Raw genomic sequence first — 20,572 nt, 5'->3', positions numbered from 1 at the left:
TCAAAAAATATCCCTGGGAAAAGTGGATATTTACATGCAGAGGAATGGAGCTAGACCCTTATCTCAAATGATACACAAAAACCAACTCAAAGTGATTTAAAGACAAACAAAAGACCTGAAATTATAAAATTATTATATTTTTTTGGTTATGATCCTAAAAGCACAAGCAAAAAAGCAAAAAATAGACAAATGAAATATCAAACTAAAAAGCTTCACAGAGCAAAGGAAACAATCAACAGAGTGAAGAGACAACTTATGGAATGGGAGAAAATATTTGCATATCATATATGTGATGAAGGGTTAATATCAGGAATATATAAGGAACTCAAATGTCAACAGAAAAAAAAACAATATGATTAAAAAATGTGCAAAGGACTTGTAGAGACATTTCTCAAAAGAAGACATGAAAAGGTATATGAAAACGTGATCAACATCACAAATCAATTGAAATGCAAGTGAAAATCAAAGTGATACCCTTACCCTTTTAGAGCAGTTTTTATCAAAATAAACTAAAACCAAAACAACAATAACAACAACAATAAAACCCACAAGGGACAAGTGTTGGCAAGGCTATAGAGAAAAGAAATCCTTACATAATGCTGGTAGGACTATAAATTAGTACAGTCATTACGGAAAACAATAGGGAGGTTATTTAAAAAAATGTTACAAACAGAATTATTTTATGATCCAGCAATCTTACTTTTGGGTACATGTAGAAAGGAAATGAGTATGATGAAGGGACATCTGCACTGCCACATGCATTGCAACTTTATTCATAATAGCCAAGATATGGAATCAGCCCAATTTGTGTGCCAACAGGAGATGGATATAAAAAATGTGGTATACACACACCATGGAATATTATCCAGTCTTAAAAAGGAAAATCTTGTCATATATGACAACATGGATGAACCTGAAGAAAATTTTGTTCAGAGAAATAAGCCAAGAACAGAAAAACAAACTTAGATGAGCTCACCTATTTGTGAACTCTAAAAGACTAACTCAGAAGCAGAGTAGAACGGTGGATACAGGGACAGGGAATGTGATGTTAGTTAAAGGGTAAAAAGCTGCAGTCAAACAGGAAGAAAAAGTCTTGGAGATCTATGTATATAGTATGTGACTATGATTAATAATAATGTATGATACAACTGGAAATTGCTAATAGATTTTAAATGTTCTCATCACAGTTGTGTGAGGTGATTTTCAGTTTATTCTCATCATAGTCGAGTATGTTAACTAGCTTAAATTTAGACATTCCACAATGTATACATATATTAAGACATACACAAACCATAAATACATGCAATTTCTCATTTGTCAATTAAAAATATTTTTTTTTAAAAATGAAAGAATTCTACATTTATATTAAACATATACAAGAAAACAATACCAGTAGGGATGCACTAACATCTCTGACTTTATTATGTTCCCTGCCCTATTTCCTGATTTACTCACTTTACTCCTTAAATCTTTTTTGAAAAGGACAGACTTTGTTTTAAAAAGGTTTACGGTTGAGTCATAAGAAGTTCTACTTCCTTTTTAAAGTTACATCTTATCAGTTTGTGTGACTCAAGGCAGGTGACTTATTTTCTGTGCTTCAGTTCCCTCTCATATAATGAACAGATAACACTTTTTCTTCTATCCTTACCAGGCTTTTGTAATGACAGCAAAAGATAGCACATGGGAAAGTACTTTAAACAGTGAAAAAGCACTATAAGAAAAAGCCAGAAATGCTGAACTATACATTTTGTTGTCCTTACTGAAAGAATACAGCAATACCAATTTCGAAAAACACATAACTAAAAAAATCATAACCTGGTCATACATTGTTTTCTGTAGGAGTCCTTTACTGTCCAGCAACTTTAAGACTTCTTGAGATTTTTCACGATAAAATGATTCTCCTGAATATTCATCAAAGTATATTCCTAACCGCTAAAAGGGTTCAGAAAGAAAAGAAACAAGATGTTAATTAAATCTCCCATTATCTTACAGTAAAACAAAATTAAGGAGACTCTTCAATCTGTCACGTAGATGGGGAAAATAAAGTTAGCTCAAATTACTCCTCTTAAATTTTTTTTTTTTTTTTGTCTCAGAGATTGAACCTGGGGCACTTAACCACTAAGCCACATCCCTGCTCCCCTGGCCTTTATATTTTATTTTGAGACAGGGTCTTGCTAAGTTGCTTAGGGCCTGGCTTCCCTAAGTTGCTGAGTCTGACCTTAAACTTGCAATTCTTCTGCCTCATCCTCCCAAGCTGCTGGGATTATAGGCTTAAACCACCATGCCCAGCACTCCTCTTATACCTTCTATGACTCATACCACACAGGTCAAGTCCTCACAATGACACTGTGCTATTCAATATATATATATGACTCCTTAATTTAGAATTAAATAAAATAGAATCCAGTTCCTTAGTTGCACTATTCATACTCCAAGGGCTCAAAAGCTACTACAAAAGTAGTTACCAAAATGAACATTATAGATACAGAATATTCCTATCATAGCAGAAAGCCATACTGCACAGCCCTGGAGAATGGCCTACACCACATCCCACCCTCCATCCTCTTTGACTTCCTTTCCTACTGCTCTTTATCTTGCTTACTTATTCCAGATACATGGGCTTCTTACCAAATCTTTCCTCACACTATTCACAGAATATACCTGATTGATCTTACCATGTAGCACCATTAAACAGACTATATGTTTCTTGTTTACTTCTCTCTATCTCTGTTTGTGCTAGATTGTAAGGCCCATGACAGCAAACATTTTTATTCACTGTTGAATACGTTCCCTAGCAAATGTTTATTAAATGAATGAATTTATAATCATCATATACAGGCCTAAGGAAGTAGAAGAAGAAAAAATTAAGTGAAAGCATTATAAGAGAGAGGAAAGAAAAACCAGTCTGAAAAGAAGTATTAGAAAGTCATCCGGCACCACTTCAGGATTATTTTGTAGCTTTAACTCAGCCCAGAAAACAACATTGGAGTCCCAATTTCCAATTCAACCGGAAATCTATTCTTAAACGTGAGCTTACGTAGCAGCTCCACTAAGCAGTAGTGAAGAGCAGCACCACATCACAGAAGGGTACATGGGGAGTACAGGTACCTGGTAAATCCGAATATACTCTTCAATGCTCAAGTCCCGAAATCTTTGCCACAGTGAAAGTGCTTGGATGTCACCCAGTTCTAATTGCTGAAAGAACTCATGTGCCAATTTTGCTATATTTTTATTGTCTGCTGCTTCTTTATTAACTTGTACATAAACCTAAAAGTATAGCAGTATGTTAAGTGAAGTTCATTACTAGATATTGTTATCTTCAGTGCAAAGAAAGCAAAGCACAATTCAGAGACTTCTCAGTTCTTATTGTCCTTATCACAGAGGGTAACATTTTTTCTTCTTTTAGCTGTGGGCCCTTAATAAAGCCTATAAATACAAACTCCTTCCTTCTCAAAATGTTTCTAAATGTTGGCCAGGTGTGATGATATACATCAGTAATTCCAGCAACTTGGGCAACTGAAACAGGATGATCACAAGTTCAAGGCTCAGAAATTTAGTGAGGCCCTCTCTCAAAATAAAAAATAAAAAGGCTGGCAATATGGCTTAGTTGTTAAGTGTCCCTAGATTCAATCCTGGGTACCAAAACAAAACAAAACAAAACAAAAGTCTCTAAATGCGTAAAATTCATGGGATTACAAAGGAAAAATTACATTAAATGCACTTAATTTAAAAAAATTAATTTGTGATAAAGTAATAGAAGAAAATGCCCATTTCTGATAGAGGTTTGTGAAAAAGCCAAAGTAAAACTTTTTCTTCCCACCCATGTTCACAGGCCCCTGGGTGAAGAAAACCTGGTTTACAATGAATCTCACTATCAAGTATAATTATGCACCACAGCCACCACAAAAAGCCTGGATTAGACTAAGTCAATTCTTCTGTCTCCCACTCCCTACCCGCAAATGCTGATTTATTTATTTGGTACTGGGAATTGAACCCAGGGGTACTTTACCACTGGGTAATTTATTTTACTTTGATCTAGAATGCTAAATTGCCTCAACACAATTCTCAGTACTGCAAAAATGAGGAAAAAAAATTTTTTTTTCTTAGAGAACTGAAAGTTGAGACAAATTCCTAATGTTAAGTGAAATATTAAAAAATTTTATGTAATAAAAATTTATCAATAAAGTCAAAACTTGCTAGGTAAAAACAAATCACTTGAATTAATTCATTAGTCATCAAATTTCTTCTCCTTAATACATTATTAGTAGTCTATGAACAGTATTTTAACCTCTATTTATCTTCTTTTAACATTTGGAATCTCTTATTTTTATTTGCTGTATATATATAGATATTTATATTCAATTCATAATGTCTTTTATCTTTATTCAAGGGTGATAATTATTAACTCCTTATAGATCAATATATACTAGCGCCTAACATAGTATTTTTCATGTTGAAAAAGTTTTTTTTGTATACTTCAGTGGAGTGAGGTATTTACTAAGTTATTAATGTGTACTTTGTCCTTGTTAAGGTGTTTCCATCCTCATTCTATATAGAGGACTCAGGACACTGAAATAGTCCCAGGAAACAGGGGTAGGGTAGAAAGGTGTGGCTTTGGGGAGAATGCCAGGAAAGAGGAAAGAAGAATTACGTAGATTGGGCAGAGGATGGAGAACCCTCCCAGGAGTGGCCGAAGCTCGGAAGACCCTGGGTGGTGGTAGGCCCTTAGAGGGAAATGGTTCCCAATTCGCCTACAGGGAGTGTAGACCTGGAGCAGAACAAGGACCTCCCAGATGAAATTTTATCATACAAGCAAAACTGTGTGTCTCCAAGGCATCACACAGACTGGGGATACTAAACTTATCAGAGACCAGTGTAAACTGAATACAAAAATAGTCCTCTATGACTGTTGTAGGATGCACATTAGAGCCTAGGAACTTTGTGTGATTTGGGAGGTGGGGAATCCCTAATAATGACTTAAACTGACGCTACTCTCGAAAGTAATAACTTAACTCAGATTTAATCAGCTTGAAAATTGTTGTCTCTTGAGGAATGGATTCTACATCCATGTTTTTAAAAGGAAGAGAAAGTAAACATCATTCTTCAAATTAGTGCTTTGATCTTCCATAATTCTTCTATGTACTACTCTTTTTTCTTGGTTATTGATATAGGAAACTCAGGATCAAATCAATTAATAAAATATTATTAGTGATGCATCATCCCCCAATGTTCTATTTTTCTTTTATTAAATGCCTATCATTGCAATTACCTCAAATCCTTTTAGAAAGGGGCAGGGTAGACATAATGATATCAATATCTGGTGGTCAATTTGAACTTAAGAAAAACATACTATTTGTGCTAATATTTTACATTACCTTTATAAATACCATGCTAGAACACTTAACTAATGCATACTTTATTGGTATGATATTTATCACTTATGAGATGTTGTACTTGTTTCAGAGGAACTTTTCTATGGTTATCAAAATCCATATTAATAAGCAATGAGTCAAGTTCTCAAACCTTCTTAAAAAGACCTATCTTTTTTTTTGCAACGGGGATTGAACCCTGGGGAGCTTAACCACTGAGCTAAGTTCCCATTTCCAGGCCTTTAAAAAATTTTTTTTATTTTGAGGCAGAATTTCACTAAGTTGCTTAGGGTCTTGCTAAGTTGCTGAGGCTGGCCTTGAACTTATGATCCTCCTACCTCAGCCTCCAGAGTTGCTGGGACTATAGGCACTACCACGACTAGCAGATTACATATTCTTATAGTACCATGTTGGATGTTTATCAAATAGATTCCATCAAAGAAGAAAACTGAGAAATGAATTTCAAGAAGTAGTTTAAAACATAAAATGACATTCATATATCAATGACTCAGATTTAATAAATATTAACTTTTCACCATAAGAAATTATAATAAAAATGAAAAGGCTTTTTTATAAGTGCTCCAAGCTTTATAACTAGTGTGAATTGTAATTAGCAAATAAGTTATTTATCAGCAGTCAGTTCAAGGTGGATGAGGGAACTGTTACAAGTCCACTTCTCTGTTTCATAACAGAAACAAATTATAGACAAAGTTTCAAATGATGAACAACAAAAGCCCTAACTCCTTGTACAACACAGTCAGATGTCTGGGGAAAATAATGGATATAGGAAAAGAGAAAACCAGCAGTGAAACATTGGTACCAAAATGGAAATACAGTAGAGAAATGACTGAGTATTCAATATATTCACCAGAGAAAAGAAATGCTAATCTATTGTATAATACTATGTCTAACTGATAAGGTGAGAAACTGAAACTGGGGGATACTGATTATTGTACAATTCAGAGCAAGCTAGTTCACAATATCTGCTAGTGGATAGCCTAAGCCAAACTCAGCATGAATAAGCCAGAAGGTTAAAACTGCCAAAACTGAACTAATAATTGTGTCCCTGGAACACGAGGGGATGAAAGCAAGGAAAATTCTATTTTCATAGTAGAAGTAAAGAAAATGGATGGTTAAGAAAGCTATTTGCCCAGTGGGAAACAGGGATAGTCTGTGAGAATCCTGGGTCTGGTCCTTCAGTTCATAAGTAAACTGAAAAAAGTTAGAAATAATGATAGATTCTAATACATGGTAATTAGTGTATCCTATAATAATTAGTTCTTCTCTGGATTAACAACTGAAATAAAAACAAAGAAAGGAGAAAAAGAACTATGAGATCAAATTCATTCAAACATTTATTGCAAGGCATTGTGTTTGGGCTAGGGATAAAAGATCAGGACACGGATATTCCTCCAAAAGAGCTCACAACTAACTACAACTTGATAAGGATGAAAGGGTAGTTCAACCAAAGCTTTGAGAAAGCAGATATTCACAAATAAGAAAGGGTAAATGTACCCTGACCTAAAAGTTTACTTCTCATAAGCTACTACCGACATAATTTACCAATAGACTAGACACCAAGGTTAGAATCACTATCCTTGACTCTGATCATCTGAAATGAAAATGGGGATATTTTGTATTACTATCTATGTCACTGGAGACACTGAAAGGTATGCAAGATATGCAATCAGTGCAGTTGTTACATGACTTTCAGGTTTTCCTTTAGGAACAGAATAACATTTTTAATATTTGCTTAAAGCTTAAAAAAAAAAATTCTATTACTCTGAAAGTTGGTAATGAAAGATTTCCATAGTTGATAACTGTAATTTGTAAATGAAAACTGAATCTGCAAAAATTAGCATAGATGGGGCTGGGGTCGTGGCTCAGTGGTAGAACACTTGCCTAGCATGCGTGAGGCATTAGGTTCGATCCTCAGCACCACGTAAAAATAAATAAATAAAACAAAGGTATTGTGTCCATCTAACAACAAACAAAAATTAGCATAGATGTAATAACCTAGAGGTGTCAGTGTAGGCTTGCATGTTGTCTGTGCTGAAGAAAAGCCGGTGAGTGCTCTCATGGGTTTATGTGCTTAATTCCCAATAGCAAGATGGTGTCTGCCTCACTTGCCTTTTATCATCTGTAAGAGGCTGATTCCCCCTGATTCTATTAGGCACAAGAGGACTAATGAGAGCAACATCATTATTCCTTGAGCTTTTAGTTGTTCACAGGAAAAGCCCTGCCCCTACTTCTTCCTTACAAGTATATTTGTCAACTAATAATCTCTAACACAGGTGTCAATCTCCCACTATTTTAATGACTCTCAAAAGGCAGAAAATATATTAAGTAGCATAGAGAGAAATAGTCTTATGTTTCTGTGGTGTTTGGTGTTTGACTAAAATGTTTAAAGTATTACAGAAAAAAAAGGCTTACTATTTGCAGGATTAAATACAAACTTTAAGTTATGGTAGGAAAGAGATATGAGGAGTAACTTTCAGGTGTCAAACTCTACTATAAATCAGTAACACAAGGTCTCCAAGTCAGATACTTGTATTTTTTGTGCCATACAGTATCTCTATGGGCCTGGATCTAATGAAAGTTTTGCTAAACTTGTGGTAAAAAATTTCATTATTCAAAGGGTAAAAAAAAAGTAGTAAAAATTCCAGGCACTTTATTTATAGATAACTAAGAATTATTTATCTTTAAACTCTTTTCTATCAATAAAATTCTTAATGGGAAAGAGAAATCTAGTTAACATAAATCAAAATGTACACATTTAAGTACAGTGCAGGCATTGACTCAGAAGGAAATGAAAAACCTTTAAAGGTCTTTTAGAATTAGAATTTGTTCAATTCTAATGGCAATGTCAGCTGCCAAAGAAAATCAGGTAATGAAAAGGAAAATGAAAAAGCACTCTCAATGGTTCTGTCTGGAGAAGTACAGTATTATTTTGGCAAATGCTCTTCCTGATGCACAGGCAGAACATCTTTTGGTCTGATTCCCTGGTATGTAACATTATGGCTCATACTACATCTATTTTCTCTCTTCGAGGTCCAGAAACAGCAGAGAGATCAATTGGGATAATGAAAAGGAAACCCATCCTGGGAAATTACTAAGACAGGAAGAGTTTTACTAATGAACCCCAGAAAGGATGGAAGATAGAAGATAGAGAAATAAAGTATCCAAAGGACTAAATGAAGAATAGAAAAGAGTTCACATTGGGTAAAGAGCCAGGAAAATGAACTGAATGACAAAAGAAAAAAGTACACACAAATTGAGGGAAACACATGCCTTTCTACACACAAACACATACAAATCCAAAAAATTATGAATTCACGTTTTACAAGTCTAAATAAATTATACTTATTACTATGAAGAAAGCTGCAATACATCAACTGACAGAAAATAGAGAAATTTCTTTCAGTGTCTGTCTAATCCTCTATCCTTTGTGTTTATTCTAAGAAGACTCTATACCTGAGGAAATAATGTCTCTGATCAACTAAAATAGTAATAAAAGAGGCACTTGGATTTAGAAATGAAAAGAACAAGCTAGTACAATGAAAGCAATTATTTTCGATTTTTTGGTTTCTTATTTTAAAGAACATATTTCTAAATCTCTGGAATCAAACTGGCTACCAAGCTGCACAGAACTTTGAAAATAAAGTTGAAGCATTTTCTAATATTGCTTCTTGCCAACTTACTTCAAAGAGATGCTGTAAAGGATTGGACTGGAGTTTTTCTTCATAGCCGAACAGTTGGAAGCCTGTTCCCAGAAGACCTACCATGATAATCCATAAATGAAAAATTACAGAATGGAATAGCAGAGAACAGTTGTGGCAGGAAAGGGTACAGTTCTATAAAAAGATCAACATCCCATAATTATGTATCCTGAGAACTATTACAAAAAACATTTTTACCTTCTGTAATCCTGAAAATGACAAAAGAAAAATTCAATATATTGAACCACACAGGCAATACTGTATATTGAATAGATCATTGATATTAAGTTCACAGAAACCAAAAGACTATGAACTCAAAGGCAGAGTCAGTCTACAACTATTTCATTTTTGACCAAAACTCCCTAGCAGACAATAAGAAACACTTATTGAGCAGTTACTCTGAGGTAATAGTCACTCAAATTCTGTGGAATGGGAAATGATTTAAAACTTTTTTTTTGAACTTGAGGGTGTGAAAGTTAAGACACAAAAGTAGAAACAGGCTTGGTGTTACAATGTTAGTCTCCCTGCCCCAGTAAGAGAGACTAAATCTAGTGGCATTTCTGCCACTAAGCTATATCCCCAGTGTTATTCATTTATACATACATACACATACATACTAAAGATTTAACCCAGGAGTACTTTACCACTGAAGTACAACCACAACCCTTTTTATTTTGAGACAGGGTCTCACTAAATTGCTTAGGGCCTTACTAAGTTGCTGAGGCCTCAAACTTGCAATCCTGTGTTTGCCTCCCAAGTTGCTGGGAAGACATGCACCACAGTGCCTAGCTTAAGGGTCTGGTTAAGTTGCCCAGACTGGCCTCCGACTTACAATTCTTCTGCTTAAGCCTCCCTTAATACTAGTTCTTAAAATAATTGAGGAAAACCAAAAAAGAAAATTTGAAACATACCTGATTATTTCTTCCATTCAATGTAGCCGAATGACAAGATACTTTTATTTAAACATGTATATTTTTTTCAGTCTTTGATGTTCAGGAATAGCATTAATCTGAATTTTTATTTATTTATTTATTTTTAAATACTAAACAAGGTTTGCAAACTAGGAATGGAAATTTCGAGTATGCGCTATGAATATTTATATTTTTAAGAGATTCTTAAGATATCTTACTATAAAATGATAATTTCAGTTTGAAAGGATATAGGTAGCCTGAGTCAAGAGAAATAAGTAGTTTATTATTTTAAAAGTCAATCTGTTTCTACCACCATGTCAATTACCAAACTTCAGACCTAAAGGGCCTTGCTAAAGTACATTTTTTAAATAAAGGGCTCAGAAAAAAGTGGAATGCTACTGAACATGGTTATATATAATGGCTTTTGGAACTTAGACATAAGAATAATAACTAAAGATCTATTCACTTGAAGCCATAAATAAATAAATAAATAAATAAGCAAATAAATAAATAAATAAATAAATAAAATGGGAGTTGGGCATGGAACAAAGACTAGTGTGTTCTACAAAAGCAGAAATGGGAAGAAGTAAAGGCCATTCCATTTAACACTGAATCTAATCATGTTTAAAAACCAATTCTGTTCTTAGGAGCCATCTGCCAACTTTCAAATGCAGATAGCTGAAACAGCAAAATTGTAACTCCTGAACAATGATGGTTATAATGGAAATGTTGACAGATCATTAACCACAGTAGTCCTTCAGAGAAAACCACTATAATAAAATCCTGCAGCTAAAATTTAATGAATACCATAATCACATATTTGCTAATGACTGTGAAATGCTAAATCATTTAAACTAATATAAAGCGGATGCCATCTATTAAGTCTGACTGTTGTGCCTAGGGCCTAAACCTTCCTCTACCAGCTGTTGTGAACTGCAGGTGGATTTTCAAAATGCAGGGCATTTTTTCTGATTCCTCCACAATGATAGTAAGGGTACTATTAACAGATTTGACCCCTTCTAGGATCCAAAAAAGATTTTCATTAACTAAAAGACTAATATTCATAGAGAAGGTCATGATAAATCTATGAAAAAATTTCTTCAAATGAACTAGCCTGTCTTTTGTAATCTTCAAATTCACTTCACCAGATGTGGAGTATAAAAGTATCAGTGAATTTCAGAACTGGCAATGTGCATTGCATACTTTTAGAGAAGTGTTAAAATATTATCTAGCTTTTCTTTTGGATTAGTCTTGTAAATCACTTCCCAGGAGTTTCATTCATCATTTTGAGTGCCTCTTATGTGCCAAACATTGGAGACACAAAAGAATTAGGACACAGCTCACACTTTCATGGAACTTATCTAGCAGAGGAGAGAAGCCCACAAAAAGAACACAATAAGTCAAAACCCGAGTGGTGCTGGCAGGCAAAGGTGTGTCTACACATCAGAGAATGCTTTACACATGTGGACATTATGGCTGGATCTTAAAAACATGAAGTTTGTATTCACATGCTACCAGTCCTTCACTACTGCTACCATAACATCATCACTAATCTTGCCCTCCCACACCCAGATGACTGGTTTATGTGAACTAGGAATAATCTTTAGTTAACTCGCAACAATAATTTGTGGAACTCAACTGTCTGGGTCCTTCTTTTCCTTTTGACTTCCATCCACTATCGCTGTACAGTTAATGGGGAAGCCAAAGTATCACACTTTGCTTTTCTTCTGGGTCATCTGTCCATGGTAGTAACAGATCCCATTTCAAATAGGCTGAACTTCACTAGATTTATAAAAAGGCAAGGATAAGGCTGAGAAGGGTGTATGTAGCTAGATTTATTTCTTTCCTCACCAATAAATATATGCTATTTTCCCTTATTAAAACAACTATCAACCTATCTACCTCCCTACCTCAGGTCTTGCTCTAAATGTGTGAAGTTTCCTTCCCAAAACTTATGTGGTGAGAATTAATCTTAATAAATAAAATAAGATTATGAGCTGGGATTGTAGTTCAATGATAGAGCATGTACTATGAATATATGAAGCCCTGGGTTCCATACCTAACCCCACAAAAACAAACAATGTAAGAAATCACACAGCACACACTATTTCATCCATGAAATTCTGCCAATATTCTGTTCAGATGATTAACTGATATTAAAAAATTAAACTTTAAAATGAAATGAAAAAATCTCAAATGCACTTACCAAACTGCATGCCCCAATCTCCAAGGTAATTTATTCTTGTTACTTGATGTCCTAAAGCTTCTTTGAGATTTGCTATAAAATTTCCTAGTAATCAGTAAAATATAGTTTATTTTTGTTACTCATTTTGGCTTAAGAAGTATATGCTTCACCATAATCAAAGTATAACAAAAAATTCTTTTCACAAACTTACCAACTTAATCTTTTTTTATTAAATTAATCATTATTATGTTTTCATCTATGCTGTGAAAGGGAGTAAAGAATTGCTTTTGGGGACGTTTTCCGAAGAATCTCAATAATTTTTATAAGAACAAAAACTTTTGTTTTGCTTTGAGGTATTTGGGGATTGAATCCAGGGAAATTTTACCCTGAGCCCCTCTCCTTTTTATTTTTTATTTTGAGAAAGGGTCTTGTTAAGTTTCTTGAGGCTGGCTATGAATTGCCTTAGCCTCCTGAGTCTGGGATTACAGGCATTCACCACCATGTCCAGCTAAGAACACACTTTTCAACAATGTTACTAATGTGGATTGGGAACACAAGTAAGAATAATTGCTATTCCTATAGTCAATTCCAAGAACAGAAAAATAACAAAATTTTAGTAATTAACAAGAAATACACAATTTGGCCAGGCACAGTGGTGCTTGCCCATAATACCAGTGACTGGGAAGGCTGAGGCAGGAGGATCCCAAGTTCAAGGCCAGCCTCAGCAACTTAGCAAGGTCCTAAAAAACTTAGCAAGACCATGTCTCAAAATAAGAAAAAAGAGCTGGGGATGTAGCTCAGTGGTAAAGTGCCCATGGGTTCAATTCCCAGTATTAAAAAAAGAAAAAGAGGACTGAGTATGATATAGCTCAGTTGGTAAAGTGCTTGCCTTGAATGTAGAAGGCCCTGGGTTCAATCCCCTAGCACCACTTTAAAAAAAAAAAAAAAAAAAAAAAAAAAAAGGAAAAAGAAATATGCAATTTGGTTATACCCTAAGAACATGGGTTATAACATCGTTTTTCTAAATAGCTTATTTGATATCTTTCAATCACTAAAGTTCATCCACTACATGCCAGCTCCTTAATAGTATGCAGTAGTCCAAGGCTTTCACCTTCATGTACTGCTGATAAGGGTTTGATATTCAACATCTGTTCAACTGTTCCTTTTAGTATGCCCTCATATACTGCAGAAGCTAGAAAACTTTAAAAAAAAAAAAAAAAAGTCTATTTCCCAGACTTTCTCGTGGTTAGAGTTCCAGAATTCCTCTAAGTTTGGGTAATCAGATAGACTTTGCATGAGATTTGGAAGGGGAATTACTTATTACTTCTATTTTTTTTTTTTTTTTTGACAGGCATTGTTGTGTGTTTTGTTTTACTAAATAAGAGTTTATTACTTATTTAAATAGATAAAAATCTATTTATTATTGCATAAGCCATTTTGAGTTATGTCATCTATCGATTGCAACTGGAAGAATCAAAATTTTTGCAAACCTTACTTTCATGCCTTTCATAAAAGATGACAATTCCCATAGAATTTTTATTTGAATAAAAAGAATTTTTTGGAAAACACTGTATCAAGAAGCTTCTGAAAGGTACAACTTTGCAGGAAAATTAAATATTTTTAAAAGAGGGTGAGGTTTCACTGTAATATGCTCCCTATTTCCCTGGCCCAGTGGGGCATTTGTTTTATTCATATGCTACAATTTTGTAAGACTCATCTAAAATCTTGTACTCATTAAAGTTGATTAATGTATTTTTAGATTTTTTTCTTTCTTTTAATTTGTTCTAATTAGTTATACATGACAGTAGAATGCATTTTGACACACTGTACACAAACGGAGCACAACTTCTTATTCCTCTGGCTGGACATGGTGCAGAGTCACACAGATTGTGTAATCACACATGCATATAGCATAACAAAGTCTGTCTCATTCTACTGTCCTTTCCCATCCCCACCACCCCACTCCTTCCCTCACTCCCCTCTGCCCAATCCAAAGTTCCTCCATTCTGCCCTTACCCTGCCCGCTCCCCCATTATGGACACTAGCACTAACAGGACACTAACCCTAACAAAGGTGCTAGTGTCCTGTCATGACATTTAAGGGAACTGAAAGAAAGGATATAGGGCTGCTTCCTTTGCCTGTATGTATTTTAGAAAACATGACATGAGCAGTAGCAGTTTCCAAACTGTGGCCATGTCAGTGTAGTTCTTTTCCCTTCCTCCAGTCCTGGGGAATGAACCCTGGGGATGCTCTAACATCAGGATACACCCCAGTATGCCTTTCCCCAGTACTCAGTAAACACTCTATTTGGTTGTTTGGGACAGGGTCTCACTATGCTACTGAGGCTGGCCTCAAACTTGCACTCTCCTGGCTCAGCCTCCCAAGTCACTATGTTTACAAGCATGTGCCACTACCCTGGGCCAGTCAAGAGCAGTAGAAGTGATGACAAAAGAGGTAAAAACTCCCTTGGTAATCAAGTCCTATAATGTAATTAGGGGCTCCATTTTTGTCAGCTCAATCAAAAGCTTCTTCAGCTCTCCCAACAACTCAAAAATCATATAATAAATCCCTTCCTGATTTAATTAAGGATGAATTTTGTTTTCTGCACCCTCACTGATACATGTACCTGACTAAAATCACTACAGCTATTGTCTTTGTCAGGTTCCCTAGACCACACAAATCTACATAGTCCTGGAGATGGGAACCTATTTCTTCAGCTACAACTCAGACTATATGTCTATTTTTCTACTTTCTTAACTATATGTATGTTATATAATCAATTAAATGTCTGCACCTAGGCTTTAGGAATTAGGCAAATTTCAAATCCTGACTACAATACTTACCACTCATGTTATCTTGGAAAAGTTACTTTCATTATTTGAGTTTCTTCATCCATAAACCAGATTAAAAGTACTTTTAAACCACAGTTCTTGTGACATTAAGTGAGGTAATACATGAAAACACTTGAATAGTAAGTTCTCAATAAATAATACCTCTTCTAGGTCCAAATATTTTCCTTAGCTATCAAAACAACTTTACTGTGCCCTACCCATCATTTATTTATTCCTACATTTTTTACTTACCCATGTAACTTTTCTTGTATAGTACATTTCTTATGTTCCTTTCATCAAGTCTTATTATTTCCTCTCTTAAAATTCTGCTCAAGAACTTTGTAACAATGAGAGCTGACCCTATTTCAGTGGTTATCTATGACATAGGTATTAATTTCACCAATTCTTAAAAGTATTCCAAGTTATGGGTTAAATGACTCTCTTGAGCATGCAATAGATTTCTACTCTGGAAAAGAGATTAGAGAAGATAAACTTCAAAGTCCTTTCCATTTCTAATACAATACAACTCTAAGTTTTAAATTGGACTGCTATAAGATGTAATGCTTTAAATAAATAAAACCATATGTACATTATACTTGGAAGCATTACAACTATGAAGTACTATGTAATCTCTGTTTTGAGTAGTCTTGTTTTAACTTCCTACTTGCACATTTCAGTTAGTGCTTTTTACTGAGATTTATTTTCTTGAATATATGAACAAAAAAATCCCACAAAACTATTTTTATTTTGCATCTTTCAGTTCTTCTCCATATGCACACACATTTTTTAAAAGTCAAAATCATAATACACATGACACTTAAAAACAATTTCTAAGTTAATCTTTGGTTTTAAAATTTCTTTGGTTTTTAAATTTCTGAACCAATTCTTGCCATATCATGTAATATTTAAGTTGTTTTAGGCTCATATTGATTTAAACTTTTTCTGTCTCCTCCCTTTTCTTATTTAACATTAACCATTACACTGTATTTACATATACTTTCCCGAAGGCATGTTTAGTATTTCATGTGAAAGTAAACACTTACCTATGATGGTGGAACGCAAATGTCCAACATGAAATTTTTTGGCAACATTAGGTGAACTGCAAATAATTGCAAAAATTATTTTATTCTAAGAACAAGAGTTCTATGAATTAACTAGGTCATGCTTCCATAAATTGACATAATTAGGGACTTTAGCAATTTAGGGCAAAGATAAGGTAAAAATTAGAAATGTAAAGATAAATTAGAATTCAGAAAGAATCATCTGAGTGAAATTGATCCTGTGGTTCATGAAGTAATATAATACACAGAAATAGCTCACCTATGGGGCAGATATATTTAAGGATTGATTCAAAAAAATGAAGTACAGAGATAGTCTTGATTAAAAACCAATACAGGGCTGGGGATATAGCTCAGTTGGTAAAGAACTTGTCTCGCAAGCACAAGGCCCTGGGTTCAATCCCCAGCACGCCCCCCCCCCCCCAAAAAAAAAATACAAACAACTGGGAATTAAGATTAGTGTACCAGTTTTCAAATTCTTTATTCTCTTAAAAAGTATTGAGGATCCTCAAAAGACTAGGAATGGAACCATCATATGAGCCAGCTATACCACTTCTCAGTATTTATCTTAAAGAATTAAAGTCTTCATACTATAGCAATACATGCATGCTGATATTTAGGGCAGCACAATTCACAATACCTATACTATAGAACCAGCCTAAATGTCTAACAGATGAATGGGTAAAGAAAATCTGGTATATACACACACAAAACTTTCATTCAGCATAAAGAAAAATGAAATTATGTCATTTGCAGGTAAGTGGATAGAATTTGAGAACGTTATGTTAGGTGAAATAAGTCAAACTCAAAAAGTCAAAGGTTGAATGTTTTCCTCTCACATGTGGAAGCTAGGAGAGGAAAAAGGAAAAGGTGCTGTTAGGGAACCTCATGAAGATCATGAGGAGAAGAAGGGAGATCAGAAGAGTAGAAAAGTTAAAGGAGAATGGGGAGGGAGATGGGGAAGGGAGATAGGTTACATGTAAAATACTGGAGAATAATATTGGCCAAATTATATTGCTACACTGTATGCATGAATGAATATGTAACAACAAATCCCACCACTATGTACAATGATAATGCATCAATAAAAAATATATAAAGAAGTATTAAGGAACCTAAAGAAATTTTGTTCGTGAGTCATATATGCCAATATTCAATATCCGAAATAAAATTTTTAAATGTAAAAATATTTTTGCATAAAACCTCCCAGAATAATCAGAACTGATTCACCATTCCAAATTCTCAGTCAACAGATCTATCACTTCTGTGTGAGCTCAAGAAGCTGAAAATAAATCATTTAACTATGGTAAATGCTTCTAGAGCATTCTGTTATGCACTTTACATGCATTAACTCTTTTTAATACTCCTAACTGATCTGTTTCAGGTATGTTTAAAAATGTCATTAACAATATTGCCCTTTGTAAATTTATGATTTTTAATTAAAAAATAAATAAATAATAAAAAAAATGAGAGTATAAGTAAAACACACACACACAAAAAATGTTATTAAGTTTTTCAGTATAAAAAAAGTTTCCAGCTTAACATAGCTGGTTAAAAGTAGTAAATTAGAGCTGAGATTCTGTTTGGTCTCTAAGGACTTGTTATATACCCTTTTTAAGAGTATTACAATTTAAAAACTTGATTCCACAGGTATGTGCATACAATTATGGAATTATAAAATTACATATATCTTCATTCAAACATTTAGGAAAAAAGTAAATTTCCCTCTATATACTTAAGAAAAAAAAAAAAAAAAGATATCCTCTATTTCCAACTAGAAGAGAAAAATCAAAGATTGGATTCTTTTGCCTTTAAGCAATCAGAACCCTCCCCCCAACAGCCCATTGAAACACTGGTTTTCAAACTGGACAACAGGCAGTGAAGAACTATAATCAGAGAATGAGAGCAAATAAGATGAGCCTCTGGACTGTATCACATTACTGTCTTCCTAGTAAATTTGTGGGACACAGCAAAAGCAGAAAAATCTATAGGATGAAATGTTTATATTAGACAAAAGGACTTTAAATCAATAATGCTTTTAAGAATCTAGTAAAAGTGGAACAAACTAAATTCAAAGTAAGCAGGATAAAAGGAAGTAATCCAGAAAAAGGCAAAAGTCAACATAAGGAAAGAAACAATAGAAACGCAGTTCTATAGCATAACTGTGGTGGTGATCACATGACCTATACACTTTTGCCCAAATTCATCAAATTATATGCTTAAATATGGTGAATTGTACGTATTTATAATATCTGTCTAAAAAAACATTTGCAGACCTCTGTAGTTTTTTCTTAGATAGAAAAAATTGAATCTATCTACATCTTCAAGCTTTGACAGAATGTCCACTGAAATCATTGACTTGTCATTCTCTTATATCACGTTCCTCCTGAGAAAGGAATACAATGAAATGGAAAAGATAAATTCAATTCCTCAGGCAATAAAAATTGCCACTATGAATTAAATTTGTTAAATTATTTCATGTAATTTCTTTAATCTTGTAAGAACAAATAGATAAGAGTGATTTAAGATCACTGTATTTATTACTAATAGAACTGTTGCTCTCACTTCCAGATCCCATTTTACTAATTAAACATGCTTAATCTGTCTTTTATGAATAGCAACTCATATTTGGGAACAGCAGACAGAGAAGGGACCTGAGGAAAAAGGAGGAAAGAAGAGAAAATGCTGCCCCAACTGATAGTACTCCTGCAGATATGATCTGTACTGAAGAGGAAAGGCTAACTTAGAAGAGAGACAACAGTAGTTTCAAGTCTTTTACCAAGTCCACGATGGACAGTCATGTACCCAGGCACTTTATCACATGACAACCTACACTCTGTCAGGGAGACAGTAAAAATATATAATCAGAGTTAGCTCTATGAACCTAGGCAATTTACTCATCTAGTATTATCCTCTTAGTTTAGAAAATCTACTGTCTCTACTTTGAAATCACAATGGTGACTACTGCAACATATGGAAAACTTCTAAGGGAAGGAGGAGCAATGACTCCCAAAAACGAAAGATGAAAACATTGGAGGGCTGGGGAGATAGCTCAGTTGGTAGAGTTCTTGCCTCGCATGCACAAGGCCCTGGGTTCAATCCCCAGCACCGCCAAAAAGAAAAAAAAAAAAAAACCTTGGGAGAAATGCTAGCTGCTGAGATAGGCTCTGCCTTCATCACATTCAAATGCTCACTTAAATAAAATCCATCCTTCCTTAACTGCTTTAGGAAAAAAGCAGAGAGAGGGGCTGGGGAGATAGCTCAGTCGGTAGAGTACTTGCCTTGTAAGCACAAGGCCCTGGGTTCGATCCCCAGCACCCAAAAAAAAAAAAAAAAAAAAAAAAAAAAAGCAGAGAGAAGCAGATCCATAAACAAACTACCATACAAAAGCCTACAAAAATAAAACTCAATGAGAACAGGTTATCTTTTACACACTTTTTGAAAAACACACACAGGGAATACTAACTATATGGGAAACATAAACTTAGGAGAAAAGCCAGGGAATTAGTGAAGAAAAAAGACTGAAGTCTTAATATTTCGAGAACTCAAGTAGGGAGAAGGGATGGTGAAGGTGACATAAAAATGCAGAAAATGTTAAAAGTAAGTATCGGTGGCAGTTTTTCAAGTTGCAAGAAATTTATAATGGTATTATTTGAAGGATGAAAACATGGTAGTAGGTACTATACTGCAGACCTCCTAGTTTTCCTTTACCTGTTGGTTAGGTATTCCAAAGGAGTTTAACAGTAATATGGTACTAAAGTACCTCCCCAGAGAAGAAAACTGTGTGTTCTTCCTTAGATTAAAAAACATGAATGAAAATAATTATACATGGTCACAGATTTTGCCACTTTCACCATTAAGAGATATAGTATATTTTTCCCCCTTTCAGCCTGAAGGTGATCTACTTGCTTCAATCAGAAGACTCAGAGGAGTGATGTTCTAGATGCTTTCACTTGGAGTCCTGAACATCTTTGTAAAGAGGCCTAGCATATTGCTGGAGAGAATGTGAACAGAGGGAGATGACTAGCCAGGTAAGTCAATCAATGTACTACCCTTAGATTTCTAGTCCCCACTAAAGTCTCCAGATGACCAGTAGTTAGTTACATAAGTGACCTCAGGTAAGTAGAGGAATCACTAAGTACGTCTATTTCATATGGTTCGTTTTAGTGGTTCAACCATTAAAGTGGTAGTTGTTTTAAGGCACTAATCAATATCTGGGGAACTTTTTCTTAAATAGGAAGTATTTTAATAGGCTTTTGGGTCATCTGATCTCTGTCTCAACTACTAAATTCAAATAGTTTATTCTGCTCAACTGCCACTGTAATATGAAAGAAGTCATTACAGATGAATTACAAAAGAATGTGCATGGCCATGTTTTGATTAAACTACTTACAAAAACAGGTGGCAGATTGAATTTTGTCCATAGACTGAAGTTTGCAAATCTCCTTTTAAGTGTTGTAGTGCTTTCTTATTCAAGAAGAGAGGACTAAAAGGACAGA

At 34.4% G+C, this 20,572-nt stretch overlaps 1 protein-coding gene across 8 annotated transcripts in view; it reads right to left on the bottom strand.

Moving 5' to 3' along the window:
• RARS2 (arginyl-tRNA synthetase 2, mitochondrial) overlaps positions 1-20,572 on the bottom strand; it is a gene marked incomplete at its 3' end in the record, with an annotated part of 92,533 nt that overhangs the window by 41,547 nt on the left and 30,414 nt on the right. For 7 of the 8 annotated variants that reach the window (XR_013765017.1, XR_013765018.1, XM_079146975.1 and 4 more), the window contains 6 exons: positions 20,467-20,559; positions 16,059-16,114; positions 12,206-12,289; positions 9,071-9,147; positions 3,109-3,267; positions 1,826-1,932 (listed from right to left, as the gene is read on the bottom strand). Coding sequence is in view for 6 of the 8 variants with exons in the window: in XM_079146975.1 (XP_079003101.1) it covers positions 1,826-1,932; positions 3,109-3,267; positions 9,071-9,147; positions 12,206-12,289; positions 16,059-16,114; positions 20,467-20,559 (576 nt within the window). The remainder of the gene's footprint in view (positions 1-1,825; positions 1,933-3,108; positions 3,268-9,070; positions 9,148-12,205; positions 12,290-16,058; positions 16,115-20,466; positions 20,560-20,572) is intronic. The other variant, XM_079146971.1, reaches the window with a different exon arrangement.

The sequence above is a fragment of the Sciurus vulgaris genome, assembly GCF_902686455.1.
Source record: "Sciurus vulgaris genome assembly, chromosome: 7".
Lineage (NCBI taxonomy): Eukaryota > Metazoa > Chordata > Mammalia > Rodentia > Sciuridae > Sciurus > Sciurus vulgaris.
Note: the sequence above shows the minus strand (reverse complement) of the source record. Positions and strands in the feature narration are given on the sequence as shown.